Raw genomic sequence first — 21,091 nt, 5'->3', positions numbered from 1 at the left:
TGTTCCTGGATTGTCATAGAGCCCATTCCGTGGAAAAACGTGGTGATAATCATATCTTCCCGGTTTCTCTGAACAAGATTTCTTGTTCTTGGTCAGACCTTCATCTAAATTGTTCTTGTTTTTTGTTTTTTATATCTACTTTAGTTTAATGTCCTTTTCCACAACTCTTTTCAGAGGGTCTACTTGCAAGCATTTTGATCTTACCTTAATGAATATGGACATTTATTTCCTACTGCAAATAATATCTTTATTATCTTAATATTTAGTGCTATAATGCATCAAACACAGTCTTTTGGCATATACACATACCATGTTGCCCCATTGTGACCAATGTAGGCTAAATGTGCACTGTATTACTGAGGTTTACAATACTCCATCATTTATGTTCTACAGTTACAAGGGATTTAGACTGAAAAATATCTATCAAACTGACATTTACATTTCAGTTTCCATATTTTGTACCAATCCTGCATATGTGTAATTAGAGCTTGCATGTGAACAAACACCTAATTAAAAATGGAAAAGAAAAACATTCACACAGTGAAATTGGCCTCTCTACGTCTCTCTCGCTCACACCTTGCTACAAATGTTGGCTCCCACTTGCTTAAACTACCTTGAACATGGTATATTGCATATTTATAGGAATCTGTCTTGATTTAAGGGTTAACCCTCATTTAAACCCCTTTAGTATTTTCAGTGTTTGTCTTATAAGAAAGTAGACAAACGAGCGAAGAACACTAGAAGAAAAGATAGAAGAGAGCAGCTAGATACATACAGGGCGTAGACAAAATAATGGAAACAAAGAAATATACTGATTGCTAATAAACCGGGCTGCGACAAACTAAATCATGACTCACAATTATCAATTCCTTTTTTCCCACTGTTCTAAGACTAAGAGTGTATGCTAAATGGGTCAGGTTCTGTGTTCTCGGCCACTGGCTTTGGATTAGGCAGTTTCCGTTCTGGGCTTTGAAAAGCTTTTGACACAGATTTGGTTGTACTGGGTCACAGGGATTGAACTTGCGTTCTGTAGCCATTTTAAGGCATTGTTTGGTGACGTTTAGCAGCTGTTGTGTCTTAAAGTGTTCGTCAAAGCCCCACGTTTAAACCTGTCTGATGTTCTACTGTATTTCCTCTGAGATACAACTGAGGTCAATGTACCTGCCTTTTGAGAACCTCTGAACATCTGAGATACAGCAGGCACATAAATCTTTTGATTTTAAAACTTTGCTCATAGGAAAAAGATAACTGGAATATTCATACAAATGCAATTATAATTGATAAACAAATACAAACAGGCTGCTATGTAATTGTAGTTTGGTCACTTCAACATGAGTTCTTTCTTATTATTTTGTATACCCCCAACAAAGATAGATAGATAGATAGATAGATAGATAGATAGATAGATAGATAGACAGACAGATAGATAGATAGATAGATAGATAGACAGACAGATAGCAGTAGTGCATGTTGAACGTATGGTGAATAAGGCACTGAGCAACTAAGTCAGTGATACATTCCTAGACCTACAAACCTTTCCAATTTAGAATGTCAAACTAGCAAGGGGAGCCTTCATCCCTTTCCAGTCTCAAAGATTTCAGCGTTAGCGGCTGAAAAATGCTTGAAAATGCCTGAAAAAATCCTGTGCAGCTAATTCTGCTAATGGAAGCCCCCCACCCCAGCAGTCAGTAAATTCAGTGTAAAAAAAAAAAAATTGCTGCCTTTCCTCACGCAAACACGGGTACCAGCATTATTCACTGTGAAATGTGACCACAAGTGGTTCTGCATGTCAGTCTCGAATGCTACATATAGAAGGACCGCAGCGTCCTTCAGGACAGTATTGTTTGGCAGTGTATCTGTGTGGACCAAAGGAACATGAATACGTTCGGGCCGCAAAAAGGGACACAAAGATCAGCGGGACACAAGAGACAAGAGTTTTTTGGCAGAAAAGGCCCGGTCATTGTTTCACCCATGCAATTTGATTGGCTGTGTTACATGTTCCTGTGCAGTTGGATTGGCTGTGTTACATGTCCTGAACACAGAATGGTGCACCGTCGGTGACAGACATTAAAAGTCCTACTCCCAGTGTTACAGATCATCGACATAAATCGACATGGAACAGAAAGAGATGTGACAAGAGTGTGAATCAGGACTACAGGCTAGAACTGTGTGGAGCACAGTGCCATCTATTGATATGCTAGAGGTAGTGGAGCTCTGTTCCTTCTTCAAATATACATTTACACATTATGCCAGTCACGTTATGCTAGCAACCCCAGTGTCCACATTTAACATTTCACCGAAAAGAAACTATTATGGAATCAATCTAAAATAGTAAAAAAGGGGCATCTAAAAAGATTACATGGAAATGAACAGTTTGGTGGGGATTCCCACAGTGAATGATCTCTTATCTCATACAGGTCCCTTTTACTTGAGATAGTCAATAGATAACATGTTCTGGGAAACTCTAATATGTATATATATATATATATATATGTGTGTGTGTGTGTGTGTGTGTGTGTGTGTGTGTGTGTGTGTGTATATATATATATATATATATATATATATATATATATATATTAATGTCTTCTCTAGCTTTGATATAAGATCTGATATAAGTACCATCAGTAATTCTGTATGATCGTAGTCATCAAAAATATTTTTTTTTTTAGATTTTTGAGCTCAGGTTACTTAAAATTTGAACTATGTACATTTGCATTGATTCACATTTCATATACATATATTACTCAGCATACCTTATTTCTTCACTTTGCATCTATGAAAATAGCTGTCTTTACATTCCAGGACAGTATGTGGCTCATTCTTTTTTGATGAAGTCAGTGACAAGTGTCCATGCTAATTAGCTGCTAAAGAGCAAATTAGCTGGAGGTATGAGGCGAGTCTACCATGGCCCAGAATGCATTGCTGCCACAGAGCTCCACGTACCACACGAACAGAACCACACTGAAACAAATATGGCAATACGAAGAGCACAGCTGAGTCAAATAACGAAAACTAGATATGAAATCAAAGCATCGACATCGACATCATCATCATCATCATCATCATCATCGCCGTTATTGTCATTCTGGTATCTTTTCTTTGTATAAACAACGTTTTTAATAACAAATCTAATAGAAAGATGAAGTGGTTCTCTCTCTTCTCTCCTCCTCCGCTCCCTTCTCACTCCATCACACCCTGGAAGACTGGAGTAAGGGGAAAAGAGTTCACGTAAACTGTGTATATACATGTATTCAAAATGGGTGTGAGCATGTTCGTGTGGATGTGAGGGATCAGTGTGCTTGCATGTCTGTCAGTTTTGTGCAAGTAAGCAAACAATTGATACAGTGCAAAAGGAATGTTAAAAGATGTTAGAAAATGCTAGCTTCAAAATAACTGCTAATAAGTTGACGACGATCTTGCTTTATTATTATTATTATTACTATTTAGTAGTTTGGTCATTTGGCAAAGTATCTGTTATAAAACCACGGTGGGAAGCGCTCACACCATACTGTAATAAGAAATCTGAAGGTGGTGTCTGCCTCTTGTCCCCTTTGTGCCATCCCTAAAAGAACGAGGGATGATTTCAGAGAGGAGTGAAAGGGAGGGAGGCCAGGGACTGGAGAGAGAGAACTTCACAGACATAAAGAAAGGACGAAGAAATTTACCCCCCCCTCCCCCAATCCATTCAAAGTTTCTTTGTTTGTTTTTTTTTCTTTTGCTGTTGTTTCAATCATGCAGGATTTTTCCGAGGGATTTTTTTTATTCTAGGAGTTCAAACAAAGCTGAGCAGTGCAACAGAAGAATCAAGCTCCAATGTTTCCAACAAGAAGTAGAAGAAGAAGCCGTAGAAGAAGAAAGAGTGAAGACCGTTTTGTTAATTTTTTTTCCTCCCCTCTTTTCGCTTTTTTGTATTTTCTTCTCTCTTGAGTTTGGTGGGGTCGGTAGCCATGACAGTTCCCAAAAACTCAGTCAGGGTGTGTATGCGCCCCTGCCTGACCCCTAACTTTTTTTTTTTTTTTTTTTGGCAAAAACCCACCCTCATACACACAAACACACACACACACACACACACACACACACACGCAAATAGCCAGAGGCCTCATCCTTACTGAAATAATTATTAACAGTAAACACAGATGATAAAACTCATCAATATTACCCAACATGTGGGTGGATTTTTGCAATTAGACGGAGCTCCAGGTCAAGTTGTGTAAAGCGAGTGTTGATTCTCCGTGTAGCTTCTCAACTCAAGTGAGAGTTCTGGCCAGTGATGACTGTGATACGTCACTTTCTGCATGAACAATGTGTCCGGAAAAGAGTGCAGTACATTTCTCCTCTGAATTATAATGTTACGCAAGTCCACTTTTTTCTTTTCTTCTTCCAGTGTTGGTATTTTTTACCTACATTTTTCCCCATGTTATGCTTCCCTTGTCCTTATGTTCACTTTAAGCAGTCCAAAACACAGGGAAACATTAGAGGAAAGAGAAAACACAAAGAACAGAAAGGAAAGAATCATGCCTTGATTTTCTCTTTTGGAGCCTCCAAGCACATTTAGTGCTTCCCTGGAGCATGCAGACTTGGGGAAGCATCTGGCCTTTGTTACGGCCTTCATTGTAGCCTTCATGGTGGTCTTCAAGATGGCCTTCGAGGTGGCCTTCATTATAGCCTTCGATGTGGCTTTTGCTGTGGCCTCCTCTGTGGCAGAGTCCCATTCCAGCGAGTGCCCAAGCGCTCCCTTGTTCTCTTTTCCCCTTTTTCCCTCCCTCCCCTTTCCCCAGAGGCTAGCACCAGTCGTCCTCATCAGTCTCACTGTAGGGTTCATGCAGGCCCTTCCTGGGCCCTCTGGGGTGTGGAGGTTTGTGGGGTCCGGGGTGTGCAGGTGGGTGGTGGTGGGGGGAAGGTGAAGAGGAGCGGTACCCGTTGGGCATCCGGCGGGCTGGGGGGGGTACCGACTGGCCCTGCTGGACGGGAACATGGCGGGAAGTCCTGGGTGAACGTGGGTGTGGAGAGTTATGAGGGTGGTGAGGGTTGCCCTGGGCAGGTGGGCTTTGATCATAGGCCGGAGGCTCATGGCGGCCAAAATCATAGTCCTGGTCGTCATAGAAACCACCATCGCCCATCATCACCGTGCCCTCCGAGGTTCCTGGGCACCAGCGGCCATGCCTAGGAGAGCCATGGTGTGATGGGGGCAGCGGGTGGTGGGGTGGTGTGGGAGTAGGGAGACGGGTCTGAGGGCCGGAAGGGGGCGTGGCCACAGGTTTGCGGACCACAGGTGAGTAGGTGACATGGGGCCGTGGGGTGGCAGGGGTTTGGGGCAGCTGGCGGCGCCCTCTCCTGGGCGTGCTGGTCCCGGACGTCGAGGGGGCAGGGCTTCCGCTCACTGAACTACTGCCCTACACGAAAATGGAACAAGGCAAATAAAAACAAAAGAACAACAAAATTTATCCCACAACACGAGAGAGAGAGAGAAAGAGAGAGATGGAGAGAGGAAAAGAGAAGTGAAAAGAGCGATACCAAGGAAAGAGAGGGATGTGAAAAAAAGAAAGGAGATGAGAAAGAGAACCAGGTGAAAAAAGAAATATAGAGAGAGGGAAAGAGAGAGATGAAGAGAGGTAAAGACAAGGAGGAAGAGGGGTGAAAATAGAGATACCAGGGAGAGGTAGAGAAAAAGGGTGTAAAAAAGGAAAATAGGTGAAAAGGAGAGACATGAAGAGAGAGGAAATGTGATGGGAAAAAAAAACGACCAGGGAGAGAGAGAGCGAGAGAGAGAGAGAGAGAGAGAGAGAGAGAGAGAGAGAGAGAGAGAGAAAGAGAGAGAGAGTAAGTGGGAAAGAGACGGAGAGAGACACACAGAGACAAAAATGAGAGAGATCGAGGAAGAGAAAAAGAGAGAATACAAGACGACAGCGACACAACAGCAGTAAGAGGAAAAAAGTGAAGTTGTGAAAGAGTGAGGGAGGAGAGTGAGAGTGGATTGGCGTTAAAGAAAGACATTGAGAAGCGGGAGAGCAGCATGACGAAACATAAACGACGAGAGAAAACAAACAACCCAACGTTGAGAAGCGACATGTCACAAAGAGAGGACACAGAAAAGAAAACAAAACAAAAAAGGAGAAAACAAATGAAGAGGAGTTGAATTCCATTGGAATGGTGAAAAACTAGCTTCAAAGTCAATCTGACATGTTTCTCATACACATACAGGGCTCTCTGTGAGGTTTGTGAACTGTTTGTGTCAGATTAGCATCAGCAGCCATGCAACATTCTTTCAGGCTCTCATTGCCTGAATACGGTATTAAGGGTGGGCAATATGAAAAATGACAAAACTGCAATACTTCAAGACATTTTTGCCATATATGCACATGTACCCTTGCTAGAGTTGTTACTGTGCCAAGGCGTAGGATTGGATGTTTACTTCACTGTTGACGTTTCTAAAATATTGATGAAATAAAATGTCCAACTATTCTGGTCTACAAGTTTCCTTAAACCAGTGGTTCTCAGCATATTTCAGTTGCGACTCCCTTTGTTATAACTACCCCGAGACACTAGAACTAGAATTTTGCTGTATGCTGGGAACATGAACTTCATAGCAGCAATATATCAGCTCTGCAGTCCATATCTGTTGTAAACAAGTGCTGCATTGCTAGTCAGTAATATAACATACTGTAGCTACCAAAAACATGGAAAACATGCCATTAACAGCCATAAATAAACCAAAATTTGCAAACATTCAAGAGCCATTCTGAATCACATAAAGTCATCTGTCTGCCTCTGAAATGCACACTTCCCACCAGCCACACCAGTGAGCGCATTCACTCAGGCACTCTGTTTTAGCTTACAGTCATAGCAGGATATAACTGAGCTGGGAGATTTTATGGAAAGGTTTTACTGAAATACACACTCACCGGCCATTTTATTAGGCACTTTATTGCCAGAAAAAAGGTTGGACCTCCTTTTGCCTTCAGAACTGCCTTAATTCTTCATGTCAGACTTTCAACAAGGTGTTGGAAACGTTCCTCAGAGATTTTGGTTGGTTATTTGAGTTCCTGTTGCCTTTCTATCATCTGGAACCAGTCTGCCCGTTCTCCTCTGACCTCTCACATCAACAAGGCATTTTCGTCCACACAACTGCCGCTCACTGGATATTTTCTCTTTTTCGGACCGTTCTCTGTGAACCCTAGAGATGGTTGAGTGTGAAAATCCCAGCAGATCAGCAGTTTCTGAAATACTCAGACCAGCCCGTCTTGCACCAACAACCATGCCACGTTCAAAGTCACTTAAATCCCCTTTCTTCCCCGTTCTGATGCTCGGTCTGCACTTCAGCAAGTTGTCTTGACCACCTCTACGTGCCTAAATGCATTGAGTTGCGGCCGTGTGAGTGGCTGATTAGCTATTTGTGTTAACAAGCAACTGATGTTATGAGCTACCCTCCAATCCATATTACTATGCAGTTTATACAGTTACTATTCACTGGTTGTTGTTCACAGACTCTATATAATTGGTCTGTCTTTTTATGATACATGCATTTGATCAGTGTTCTAAAAGCATGCATGACACAATGTACTCAGAAAAGTACACTGTGTCAAAATTTCATTACAGCAGCGTTCAACTATCATCATATCACCCACCCCTATACAGTAAACAACACGGTAGTGTTCCAATAAAAACACACAGACATGTTCCAGTGACAAAAGAAAAGCTTTGCAGTGGAAAGGAAGCTTGGAAATCCATCAGTTTTGATGGATTCGCTTTGGAGTGAGATGAGGGTGTGTGTAGAGTGTTTTTCTGTGGTTGTGTGAGAGTGAGTGAGTTTAGCCCACCTGTCTGTGAGTGAGGCACTCGCGGCCCTCACTAGGTGAGCGAGACCAGCGACGGTCCCTCTCTCGTGGTGGCCTGTGCCCATACTCCCCTCGCTCTCTTTCAGGCGTGTAGCGCTCCTTCTCCATGGAGCCGTGGTGATGGTGGTGATGGTGGTGGTGCCGGCGGTCCTTTGCTCTGCCCCGGTCTCTGTCCTTCTCTTTGGGCGGAAGGTCACCGGACTGGGTCGTGGTGCTCAGGTCTGTGCCCAAACCTGCAGGTCACAGCCAGGAGAAGATAGTACTCCTCATCATAGTTGACTATGGTAGCAACAAGTGCTTGAAAAAATATTTCAAAGTGCTTAAAAAAGAACTTGAGTGTTTTTTTAGGTGTTTTCTACACAAAACACAACAGATATCAAAGTGGCCAATTACGTCATACTGTTTCAAATATGGCTTTGAACTGTGTTGAACTGTGTTTTGGTTGTAGCCACTAGTAGAGCCAGAGAATCAAAAAGATCAACAGTCACGACTGCCTATAAGAATTAGCCTGCTCCTTTCTCTGTATGTCTGACCTGTGTCAGCATCGGTGTAGCGGCTGAGTGAACGCTCAGAGGCGCGGTGGCTGCGTTCTCTGCGCCGATGCCCGTGTCTCTGCCCTTCCTCCGGAATTACCCGGTCCATAGCGTAATCCTCGCCCCGTGACACCCGGCCCAAACGCCCGTGACCCAGCGATGATGCTGAACGCTTCATCGGGCTGCTGTCTGTGATGGTCTGTTGATGGGTGGGAGGGGAGGAAAGGGAGGAGAGAGAGAGAGAGAGAGAGAGAGAGAGAGAGAGAGAGAGAGTAAAGGAAGAGAGAAGCAGAGAAGCATCCAAATGATTAAAGAGTAATGGGTCAAAAGAAGCTGAGAGGGGAGTTTAAAATCTAGACTGACTGACAGGACTGTATACAGAGTTGCCAGTTAATAAGAAACATACACTTACTGGTCACTTAATCAGGAACGTCTACCACATAGGTCTACAGCTACTGTAGCCCATCTGTTCCTGCCACCCCTCTACCCTCAACCCCTCGTCGTGAAAAGAGACCACCCTAGGACCACCACTGACCAAGTACTTCTATAATCTGTGTGGTGCTGGTAGTATATAAAACAGTGTTGCTGGTGTTTTTACATATGTTGGTGTGACTGCTAGGTTGAAAGTGGAGCACCACCCCAAAATATCCAGCCAACAGCAGCTCTGTGGTCAGAAACTGGCCACTGGTGAAGGGCTAGAGGATGACTAATACAAACTGTGCAAACAGACAGGCTACTGTGTTTACCTGTACACCAGCAAGGTGAAGCTACAAGGGAGGGGTTTCAAATGAAGTGGTTAGTAAATCTATACAGTAGGGCTGAAAGATTAATCATTTGTGTATCAGGATCACAATTTCAAAGAGTGCAATTTTTGAATCGCAAGAGCTGTAATGGTTCAAGTTAATTGATATGTTTTTAATCTCACAACCGGGGAAATTCCACCTCCGCATTTAACCCATCCATGAAGTGAAACACCACATACACACTAGTGAATACACACACTAGGGGGCAGTGAGCACACTTGCCCGGAGTATCCACAGTACCCGGGGAGCAATTGGGGGTTAGGTGTCTTGCTCAAGGACACCACAGTCATGGACTGTCGGTGCTGGGGATTGAACCGGCAACCTTCTGGTCACAGGGCCAGTTCCCCAACCTCCAGCCCACGACTGCCCCATGGGCCATGGCCTACATTATGAACAACCTATGAAAAAACAAGCCTGGACTTCAATTAATAGATTAATTGCAATTTAAATTGTAGTCACAACATCAGAAAATCTGCAATTAGAAATTTAGCCCCAATCATTCTGCCCGAGTATACAATATGTTAAACCCCCCTCAACACCACTTATACCAGCACCACAGGGCATGCCACAACCATGTCAGTGTCATTGCTGTGCTGAGGATGGTCCACCACCCAAATAGTATCTATTCAATAACAGTCCTGTGATCAGAAACTGACCAATGACTAATGGGGAAGAGCGGGGCAGCCAAAGATGACGCAACATATAGGCTGCACGTCTGTAACTGTACATGTAGATAGTAGACTTTTAACATAGATGTTTCTGATAAAATGGCCAATGAATAGAAACAAAGTAGGAGGACCTAATTAACTGGCAACTCAACTGTGTCTTTCTGCGTTTTTCTGTGTGTGTGTCGGTATGTGTGTGAGTACGCAAATCTGCGTTGGGGCCTGAATGTTTGTGGGAGTTTAATATATTTGGCCTGAATACACACACCTAACCACACACACCCACAAACACACAGCGAGTCAAATTCCAACATCTCCATAGCTACATCCATCATGCAACCTTCAGCAGGGATAAAGGGAAAGAGAGACGGAGCAGGAGAGAACATAAACGGCAACAGGAGAGAAAGAGCACCGAAGTTCATGCCCCGCATGCATCCAGGATTATACCTGAAAAAGATATATTACCCAGAAACTTCTACATGACTCCCATTACTCCCTCCCATCTTACCGAAGACCAAAGCCCACTTCACACCATCACACTTCATACATGGGAGGGCAAAGAAGCCTGTTCAGGGCCTTATTATGTACTTACAAAGTGTCTTTGTCTCTTTTAACTCATTCAAATCTGAGTAGTAGTTGGTGAGCATGCACGTCCATGTTTGTCATAAAAATAAATTACATATTTCCTATCACAATATAAAAGAGGCTTCACGCTGCCTTTATTGTTGGATGCACAACAGTAGTTTCTAAGCAAGCATTCATAAACATTCTTATCACTGTCACTGTAGTGTGAAGCACATTGCCGTTTGTGTGTTGGCTTAAATAAAATTGATCATTTGTCACACAAAAAGTAAAATCTACAAATTTTCAGCTTTGTTAGATCGTATTCTTGACATGTTCTGATACAGCAATAGTACTGAGAAATCACATTATTGAGGAGAATAGTAGATTAAAAGGCAGAAACAGATGCTTTTGAGGTAGGCAATAGAGGGTTAAGCCTAGCCATTAGAAGCCCTTCATCATGGACCCACGCGCACACATACATTTCTGTTTGTTGTCAGATGAAAATCTTGTATCTTTACAGGAGAAGGAAAAAACATACTTTACTTTTAGTCATTCTGGGTCATTTTATTTAGTCCATTCATAATTAAATTTACATACAATATAAAGGGTTTTTTCAAATTATGTCAAAAACTGAAAAACAAGGTTTTCTTCCGACAGCGATATTTTCTATTGCCTAAGACATCTAGGGATGCAATGATCACCGCAACACAGCGATGTTGGCCTGCAGCAGTTGAATATCTTCAATTTCAAGTATTCTATGGAATATTATCTCAAATATTGTAAAAGAATAAGAAAAGCTCAAGACATGATTTGTCTTAATAACAGAATGGCTTTTTGATAAAATTTAAGTACCTTGTAATAATAATAACTATTTTCACAGCCGCTTGCATTAAAATGCTCCCTCATCTGGTGACTGCAAACCTTTCTGTTGGCTTTGCCTGAACAGCTTTGAGCTGTTTTAAATAATTTAATTTAAAATAAAAAATGAAAAACTTCTAAACTATAAGGTACAATTTGCATACAGCCCATCCCTTCTCATGGCGGTGGTATCGCATATCGCAGAGATAGACTCAAACATTGTTCTGACCGAACCACGCCCACATACAAACTCAAACACAGATGTAAGCAGGCATGCACATGCATCGGTGGGCCCTGACAGCACATTAGATAGCAAAAAATCTAGACATACAGACAGAAAGACAGGTTGCAAAGAACACAGATGGCTGATACATAGAAGTGGTATCTTTGCCAAATAATGATGTCAGCAGTTGCTACACTTCAGGTCAAAAGTTTGGAAGAAACACTTTTTAAAAATCGATTTCAAAAATGTTATTTAAAAAAAAAAAAAAGCTAATAGCAGTAACATGTTTATGTATGCAGAACAGCCAGGTCTGTTTTTAAATGTGTGCTGATTTCTGGCTCTCATTTGTGTACATGCACTAACTACATTACTTTCAAGATTTCTGTTGTTTATAAACAGAAACATCCATCTTCAATTTGAAAACTCAGCACATTTGAAATAACTCACACGTTATTTATGAATAGAAACAACAGAAATGATGAATGTAAACTAGTGTCCACGTGCCTGTGCGTCACCTGTTGTCTAAAGTGTCTGTCTGCTGTGTTCAGCAACACAATTCACAGTATTTTTAATATTTCCATTGAGTCTGTGTCCAAAATCACATCGTCTACGCATGTTCATCAACATTTGCTTCTCAGCATGTTGAGAGACGTTTTGAGGATGTATTAATGGAAAAGATTTAGTTATAGACTATAGTCTAGTGTTTGTTTGCAACATTAGCTAAAGAAGCAAAATTCAGACATTAATGTTTTGGCTGATCGACTACGTCTGAGGTGAGTGGAAAATTGTGTTACTTTGAGTTTTCGCTAAGCCATTCTTTTAATTATAAACTAGTTTTAAGTGACATAAGTTACTATTTAGGCTTTGTTAATGCTTCAAATGTAATGGCAAAAATCTAACATCACAACACTCAAATACTGTACTGCCAAAAAAATACTATAAAAAAATCATGAGTTTAATGATTTACACTCAGCATTGCACAGATTGTGCTAAACCTAATTAAATTATACTGTCTTTGTAATCACAATTTCAGTTGGCAAAGTGTTTTTTTAGTACTGATGATATCTATGACATTCAGAAAAGCATACTGTGACATATTCTGATGTAATTTATCACAATAACGATAAACACCATTATTTTGCCCAGGCCTACTTCAAAGTAATTCACAGCCTTATCTCTGTGTATGCTCTGCAGCAGGTAAAGTTTAACAGCGTTTGTGTTGCCATAGCTACCCCATATTATTCCGCGTTCATTTTATGTGATGTTAAATGTTTTCTAACAATAAATAAATAAATAAACACATGTCTATATCCTAAATGTACCGCAATTTACATTTGAATAGAAGACAATTTCATTCTAATTAAGGCTTTTAATTTGTAAAATTATTGCAATGTAATTTCAGACAAATTAAGACTTTTTCTCCATGTGAAATTTTTAAAATCACTGCTTCCTTCCATACGTTTGGTTTGCGGTGTATCCGTTAAAGAAGGGAAGAGATTGATGACTGGAGAAAGGAAAACAGGAAGGGATGGAGGAAGAGTGGCAGATGGTAATAAAAACATACACCGAGGTTATTCCCCCGATGCCTTCCTCTCCTCCTCGGCTGCTGCTCAGCCATAAACAAATGCAGCCGCATCAGCAGCACAGATGGCACAGCACACAAAGACACAGACAACCGCACAGAACAACAAGCACGGCCGACAGAGGTCACAGGAATGCATGATTGGAGGAGAGAGGAGAGCGAGGGATTACGTTTAAAGAGGACGACCAGGTGGGGAAGAATGGAGGGATGGGAAGGTCCAAAACAAAAGGGAGTGAAAAGAGAGTGAAGAGAGAGAGAGATAGAGAAAGAGAGAGAGAGAGAGAGGGAGAGAGACAGGGAGAGGGAGAGAGAGTATCCGGTTAGAAACAGAAGCAGCGGTGACAAGGAGAGACACTTACCACAGTAGCACACACACACTGAGGGCCAGAGGCACTGTTAGAAACACCACGGCAACACCATCGACGCCACGCCACAGTACGCCACACAACATGATAAAGTGAGGTGCAGTACACGAGACACAGAGAAAATTACGATACATAATGTGCTGCAGACATGTACAGTAAGCGTGGGACCATGGGACTATTCTACATTTACATGTAAACAGAACTAGGGCTGTCACAATTACTCAATTAAAAAAAGAAAGATCACTGAAATAGGAACGTGCTTTCTGAACAAATGTGATGCTTCGAGTATCTCGAAGACTAAAGGTGAAGAAGGAAAAAGACTTTTGGCCAAAATGAACATTGGGGCTGTAGGCCTACTTGTGGCTAAACCGTTCAGCTGCACCAAAATTTAGCTGCACACATTTACATTCACCTAAAACATGGATTATTATCCAAAGACAGCTGAGGAAACTGACAGGTTTCCAGATACACTGCCTCTTCAGATGAGCTATGGCTAACATTAGAGCTAATGGATACAACATCTGATGCTGACGAAAACTCCTTTCTCTTCTGTGGACGATATCACTACATGTTTATTTGTTGAGATATCACTGACAACCTTTATCTTTTCATTGTTTTTGGACGTAGCTAACATCTGACAGAGCAGTAAGCCTGCACTTGTGTCTCATAGTAGTTCACTCACATCCCTAATCAAAATTTCCTAATAAACCTGTAGTAATTAGTTGGTAGTTTGAATGATGTAATTGGACTTCATTCATCAATATCAAAGTTTTTTCTTAAAATTCCTTCTTGAGAAATGTCCTAAGAAACAGTCTACATCACAGTTGTGATGTGATCTTAAACCACAGAACCTCTGTGCACAGATTATGCGTAGATTCTGTTCTCAAACATCCCAAATAAGAAAACATCGGTGAATGTCAGAATATTCTTGAAAACTGCACAAGTGGGTTTTTAAGAAGAAATTTCTTCTTAAGAATAGTTGGTACAGTACGAAACTACCTCATTTTTGATGCATTTTTGTTCCATTTTATTTAGTTATAAAATGTCATTAAAAAGTCATTTTAAAGGCTTTACCGTTTTCCCCAACAAGGCAAAATAAAGCTTTGTTCAGTTCAGTCCATTTATATTCTAAGTATATATATATATATATATATATATATATATATATATATATATATATATATATATATATATATATGTGTGTGTGATGGATTAACTGACTGATAATTGACTGATAATTGACTGTGACAGCCCTACACAAAATCTTTCCTTAGTACTGTGTAATAAAGAGCACACATACACCATTTACCCTGCCCACTCAACATACACACACACACACACACACATACACACACACACACACACACACACACACATACACACACACACACACACACACACACACACACACACACACACACACACACAGTTCAGCGTACAGACTTCTCTAATCAGTTTTCATTTCATTTGGTTCATCATTCTGGACCGGATCATGTTATGGATCCAAATTAAAACAAACTAAAGTAAAGGGAAAATATGTTTATTACAGAGGACTCTTGTGAAGGGGGAATATACTCAAGAGTATGTACAATATTCCAAGCTTATTGTTGCTTATACACTGTTAACACAACACCTCAAGAATCTCCACCACTTCTTTACTGAAAAAAGAAAGTGAATAATCTATATTTGATAAAACTTGGAGTAAAATACATACAGGACATGCAAGAAGATGTTAAAAGGAAGGAAGGACTTGTTGGAAAATAAGCGTCTTGACGAAAATAGTGGGAAAGGAGTAATAAACGAGTGAAAAAGAGAAACTGATGTTGGCATAAAATCAATATTCAGGTGTATATATATACTGTGTGTTATTCTGTACATTTGTGCATGTATGTGTATTGTGTGAATAACCATGACAATCACTGGAGCACATGGTATAGTGAAGATGGTATGGCATGGAATGAAGGTGGGTTATTTTTCAGCTACCCAGGAGGCAGGCACAGAAGAAAGAGTCAAATTTGCTGAGAGGGACTGTTTTAATCTCCAGCCGATTTCACACCTGCAGCAAATATGCATTTTAAGTTATGAAAGCACATACTGTGTACTCTAGATATTGCATATCTAGAGCACTTAAATAATTTTGGTGTTTGAATGCAAAAATGTATTCTTAAATACATCTGGTCAAACACATTTTCATAGTTTTAAATACTTAAAATGGATATTTACCCTGGGTCTGATAATTCATATCAGTTACTGAATACTCATAAATCTCTGTCTTAAAATGAACAGCTGAATAATAAAGCTTGCACTTTAAGAGGTTAATCATTATACAAAGAAACTATTCTACAATGTTTAGACTTTATTTTCATCCAACCATACCTTAAATTGAATGCTATTATGCATCCTCATCCTTACCCAAAAGGCCATACTACAGGGAAAGATTATTTTCTTCTAACAGAGGACCATGTTCATTGCACACAAAGGCAGCAATGGGAAATGACTTGCTCAAAGTAGAGGGCTGACAGACAGTGGGAAACAGAGAGGACGTCAGGGAAAGAAGAACGAAGACGAGGATAAATGACAGGATGAAAGTGCTCACTTGGTTGTCTGCTGGGAGTCGAGGCATGGAAGCAGCCCTGCCGTGGCCTTCCATTGGCAGGAAGTGCTCAGTGTCCGAGAATCCGTCCCGCCCCATCTCTCTCATCTCTACCGTCTGCAGAAACAGAGGGAGAGCATGTGTGACTGGCCAGGCGCGGCAGGCCTGGGAGGGGAGGCTAGGAGACAGGCCTGAACCCCGCAGACAGAAGGAGACCTTTCTGAGGAGATGCATTATGTGGCAGGACAGTCCGGCCCCAGCCCCTGCTCTATGCCCTCAAAACCTGACTGAGAACAGGCTTTTCACGTTTTTCAAATGCCAGCCATTTTGCTTATTAAAGCGATAGCATACTCCAAACAAAAAAGACAAAGACATTTCTTTCCAGAAAGACGCAGTAGTTTGATTTCACACATTGTGCTGACTGCCAAACAGCACTCCAAACACTGCATTCTTTATTTTTAGACCTACCCCTGACTGTGATCGATCCCAACATCACATAGTCAATTATATCACTGAGGGAGTGACACTTGTTTGTTTTCACAAATAGATTTCAACATGTGGTGCAAAGTGTTTTAGAAAAAACATGAGTATACATTCAACTGCATGTTTGGAAACAGTTCTTTATCATTTTATCAAGGTAACTTTATCAAGTTAATTTGTTGTCTGAATTATACAGCTGACTTTAGACACAACATAGAGTGTATAAAAGAAAGTACTTCAGAACAATACCTGCCACTTTTTTTGGCAGTGGGAAATGCAGAGATATGTACTATCAATACCCAGAAGGGCCCATTAGAAGTTGCAGCAGTTTGTATATTCCAAATTTTGTTTTAAATTACTGTATTTTTATGAGACTCTTGTGTTAGGCCATTTGCAAAATGCAGCTAAAGGTTTTAAAAAAATGGTACCTGTGTATGTTATAGTATGCTAGTAGCTAGGTATGAATTTAATGATGTGAGGAACTGTGCGGTAATTTGTGAAAATGTTGTTTGACTTACATATTCAAGCACTATATTGTGAAGACATAATATAAAGTGTAAGAATCTAGCACAAGGTGTAATTTATGTTCTATTTTTTTATAGATGCTAACTGACTAACTACTCCCTGTTCCCACTGAGTCTGAATAGCAATATGGCCACATTGAAGAAGGTGAATTTTTTGTTTGGTCAGATAGAAGGGTCAGGTTGTAGGAGACTGCAGTTCATAAATAAGAGGGCTCTATAAAATCTTGCTAGCACTGCAACCACTCACAGGCACACAATCACTCCTCCCTCATGATATGTTCACATTAGGAGGCAACAAGTTGCTAATGTCACCCCAACTTTCTTGTGGGTGCATTTGAGCAGCTGTTTTTCCTAACAGCAACACAATGTTCAGGGAATGAAGGCTGGAAATTCAGAACCCACATGTCTATGTTTTTTGGACTAATTTGTTGGAACCACCATGTCATAATGAAGTTGCATAAGGCTGACAAAAATCTGTCACCTGCTAATGTGAACGCAGGGTAAGAACATATACATACGTTCACATACATAAAGACTAGGAGTCTAAAAATGCATTAAATTGCGTTTCCTATGTGTGAAGGTGGCGATTTGACTGCAATGATTTTGGATTATAAGAATTTGTTATAATCATAAATAATATTCAGTAAAATATAGGTTCAATGTTTGTCCAAAGTATAAAAATTTTCAAATACACTGACTTCTGTTTTTATTATTTATACTCACCTAATGTGTGAACAGCTCCTCTAGTTACTTTTGAGAATTTACAAATATTTCTAAGTTGTACCAAAATATTCAAAGTGAACTGAGTTAAAATCTGACATGTCATGAGGCATCAAATCATTTCTTGTAGATCTGTAATCAAATCGTTGTGAGATCAGAGGGTTAAATCCCTACAATACACACATACACACACACACACTGAGGAGTGGTATTTGGTCCTACATAACCATTACAAAGTTAGCAGAGCCGGGCAGGAGTGCCTTTAAAAGTCCAGAGGGGTTCAAACATCCCTCCCAGACAGCCGAGCATGGATGAGCTTATGAGATGAGATGATTTTTTTTTTTTACTGTCAAAGGCAGACACAGAGAAACTGGAAGAAAAACAGGAGCGATCAGAAGAGAAAGAAAATGGTGAGATGTTCCACAGAGTCCATACTCAGTTACTGTCTGCAGTATGCACATGGAGGGAGGGCAGACAGACTGGTCCATCACTGTCATGGCAACAGAGTACTCCAGCAATATACCCACCACAAATAGTCTGGAAACAGCTCTGTTAGCAAACACTGCTGGAAGCAGGAAACATTTTTTGACTCATTCGGCAACGTCCCAAATCTCCAGTGCACGCATATGTGGAGTGGCGAGACGCTAAAAAGTCCTGTGGAGGCTGTGAAAGTCCTGCTGTTGTGTGAGTGCTAAAATCCAAATAAGAAGAGTCATTCTTCTATCACTCATATAAATAACATTTAACCCTATAAAACCACTGGTGATCCATTCAGAGTCTTCATGTTTATTTCTTTTTAACTTATTTAAACATGCTCCCAGAGTAATTGTGCAATAGGTACAGTTGTAATGTGCATAGATGTTTGTTAGTAAAATAGATCAGCATGAGGAACTGGTGCTTAATGTGTGCTATTGTGTTGTCTACCATTGTATAAAACAAACCCCTTGCTAGCTTTATTGTTGGAGGACTGTGATAGTTTCTGAAAGAGCTTACTCTCATTCTGAATGCAAATCACTTATTATTGATTTGTTTGATCAAAGTAACAAGGCCAATGAACTGTGAAGTATATTCCTATTCATATGTTTGCAAAATAAATGTGATGTTAAAATGCAAATCATGTTATGAATAGTGAAAATTAGGCAACTAAGGCAGAAATAGCTATTTTTTGTGCAGAAATTAAAGGAGAAAGAGAACACCTGTACTGTTTCACCTCCTCAAAGTGTTTCAATACAAGCCAGAAGCTCTTTTCTTGCTAAACAATTAAAAAATCTCTAAAAAAGTGCTTGTACGTGACTAACCTCTTTTATGTGAATATTAGTGCATATTTGAGTACATGACAAGGTGTTTTCATGACATGTAATTCTGTGAACATAACCTGTAAAATCATAAGTATACTATGTCTAGACTAATATAAAACCTGTCACAAATTCCGATTTTAAGGTGTTAAAAATTCTGATAACCACTAATCAATATTTCATACAGTAAAAAAAATAGTGCTCAATAGTGCTAGGTAAACAATACTTTACTGATTGATGACTAAGAGTTAAAAAAATATTTGTCAGTTCCCAAACTTAATAAATAAAAATAAAGTCTTAATATAAGTTTAAAAATAAATTTCTTGTAAATAACCTTAAATCTCAACTTTACATAGGTAAATAACACCAATGTGTCCAACTTATAAATTTATAAATGTTTAAATGCATTCCTGAACGTGGTTTTCTTATATTACATTATACAATTAAATGACTGGCTCACTGAAAAATCAAAGTCTGTTTAACTTTTAAGTTTACCTGTGAAGATGGCCGGTTCTCAGCCATGTTCTCTGGGAGTGGACCCTCTGGGCTCCAGCTTCCAGCTTTCTGAGACATCTCCTGGGCTCTGGCTGTCACCCATGACTGGCTCTCTGGGATGCCTCCATCCACCGCCCTAACATACATATAGACATGTGCAATTACAGCTTTTTTCTCTATTGAACTTCTATAAAGGTCTGTACTTAAATAACTCTGCTCCACAGTATAGCTAAATAATAAGCTATTTTCATGTTATTGACCTTGTGAGCAGTTACAGTGACTGCTATGTGTACTTGTGTTATACATATGTTTATACTGGTTAATGATTATGGCATGCTGGTTACGCAAATCATTTATTGCAAATCATTTATCTGTATTTGACTTATGGTCCATGTAACAACCAATGGGTGCACTGTACATATGTCAACCTAGTAACCGACTCCTAAGAAAAGAAGAGTTTGTGAAATAATAACATGGACTGTGAATGCACATCACAGCCAACTCACATACTTTGGTCCAGAGAGTTTAGACAGTGTTAATTCTGATATGTACATGTTCTTACAGTCCATGTTCGAGGCTTCTGTTTCCATCTTACCACTGTGTCTGCTGCCATTCTGAAAGGATGTCTCTCCATAACACATCTTTTGAGACCCTGACACAGATTTTATGTTTTGAAAGGCAGATGTTTTTACAAAAACATATAAGAGGCAAGTTTTAGAAAATCAAGCAGGGTCAGTGTCACATATAATATCTCCACCCGTTTTTTGTGCAATCTTCCCATGTTTTGTGTGGCCCTCCTTTATTTGCATATGCAAGAGGAAGAGAAGCACATTTTGGGTTTTACCATGCACATGGCCTGTAAGACAATAACAGAACACACTGGGGCAGAATGTGGTCAATCTGTGCCTGACATTAGCACAAAAAGATTACACCAGATCTTTTGTCTCAGTGATAAGCTTTTAAACTGAAAAAGCGAACATGCTGAATTTCCACTGCACTGAATGCTTTAATGCACATTATTTCCACATGAATAAAATCACATGAACAAAATTTTTGCCAATCGGGCCAGTGGACCCAAACCATGCAATGAAAACACACCCAACACCAGTATGGATCCACCACCAGCATGACAGTGCCTAGTTGACAACTGAGGTCCACAGTTTCATGGGGTCTGCACCACAGATGAACCCTACCATGAGCCTGAAACAGCTGGTGACTCATTGGACCACGTCATATGTTTCCAGTCCTCTAGGGTTCAGTTAGAAACCTCACGAGCCCAGGTGTGTCATTGTCTGGTGTTGTGGTGTTAACAGAGGCACTCTCATGGATTTTATGCTCCCATATCCCATGGAAGCTAAAGAACACTGCACTGACCTGCAGGATATGCGTGCATTTAATGTGGATGTGAGTCGATGTCTGTTCAACCAAAAAATTCTAGCCAGACACCCCTGGTCTCGATCATAAAGCCCGTGGGCAGCCAATGTGCTGTCCACTGTGGGTGGTAATGCCTTCTATGTATTCCCAGTAAACATGTGACACTGTAGATCAAGGAATGT

At 40.4% G+C, this 21,091-nt stretch overlaps 1 protein-coding gene across 23 annotated transcripts in view; it reads right to left on the bottom strand.

The window, feature by feature from the left end:
* Positions 1-1,930: 1,930 nt before the first annotated feature.
* cacna1aa (calcium channel, voltage-dependent, P/Q type, alpha 1A subunit, a) overlaps positions 1,931-21,091 on the bottom strand; it is a 136,048-nt gene continuing 116,887 nt past the window's right edge. For 18 of the 23 annotated variants that reach the window (XM_037544727.1, XM_037544740.1, XM_037544729.1 and 15 more), the window contains 6 exons: positions 19,536-19,671; positions 16,025-16,138; positions 13,046-13,087; positions 8,369-8,567; positions 7,818-8,068; positions 1,931-5,393 (listed from right to left, as the gene is read on the bottom strand). In XM_037544727.1, coding sequence (XP_037400624.1) covers positions 4,782-5,393; positions 7,818-8,068; positions 8,369-8,567; positions 13,046-13,087; positions 16,025-16,138; positions 19,536-19,671 — 1,354 coding nt within the window. In that variant the 3' untranslated portion in view covers positions 1,931-4,781. The remainder of the gene's footprint in view (positions 5,394-7,817; positions 8,069-8,368; positions 8,568-13,045; positions 13,088-16,024; positions 16,139-19,535; positions 19,672-21,091) is intronic. The other 5 variants (XM_037544743.1, XM_037544745.1, XM_037544748.1 and 2 more) reach the window with 4 other exon arrangements.

This window comes from Pygocentrus nattereri, chromosome 14 (assembly GCF_015220715.1).
Source record: "Pygocentrus nattereri isolate fPygNat1 chromosome 14, fPygNat1.pri, whole genome shotgun sequence".
Lineage (NCBI taxonomy): Eukaryota > Metazoa > Chordata > Actinopteri > Characiformes > Serrasalmidae > Pygocentrus > Pygocentrus nattereri.
The sequence above is the reverse complement of the archived record's forward strand: the minus strand, read 5'-3'. Positions and strand labels throughout refer to the sequence as shown.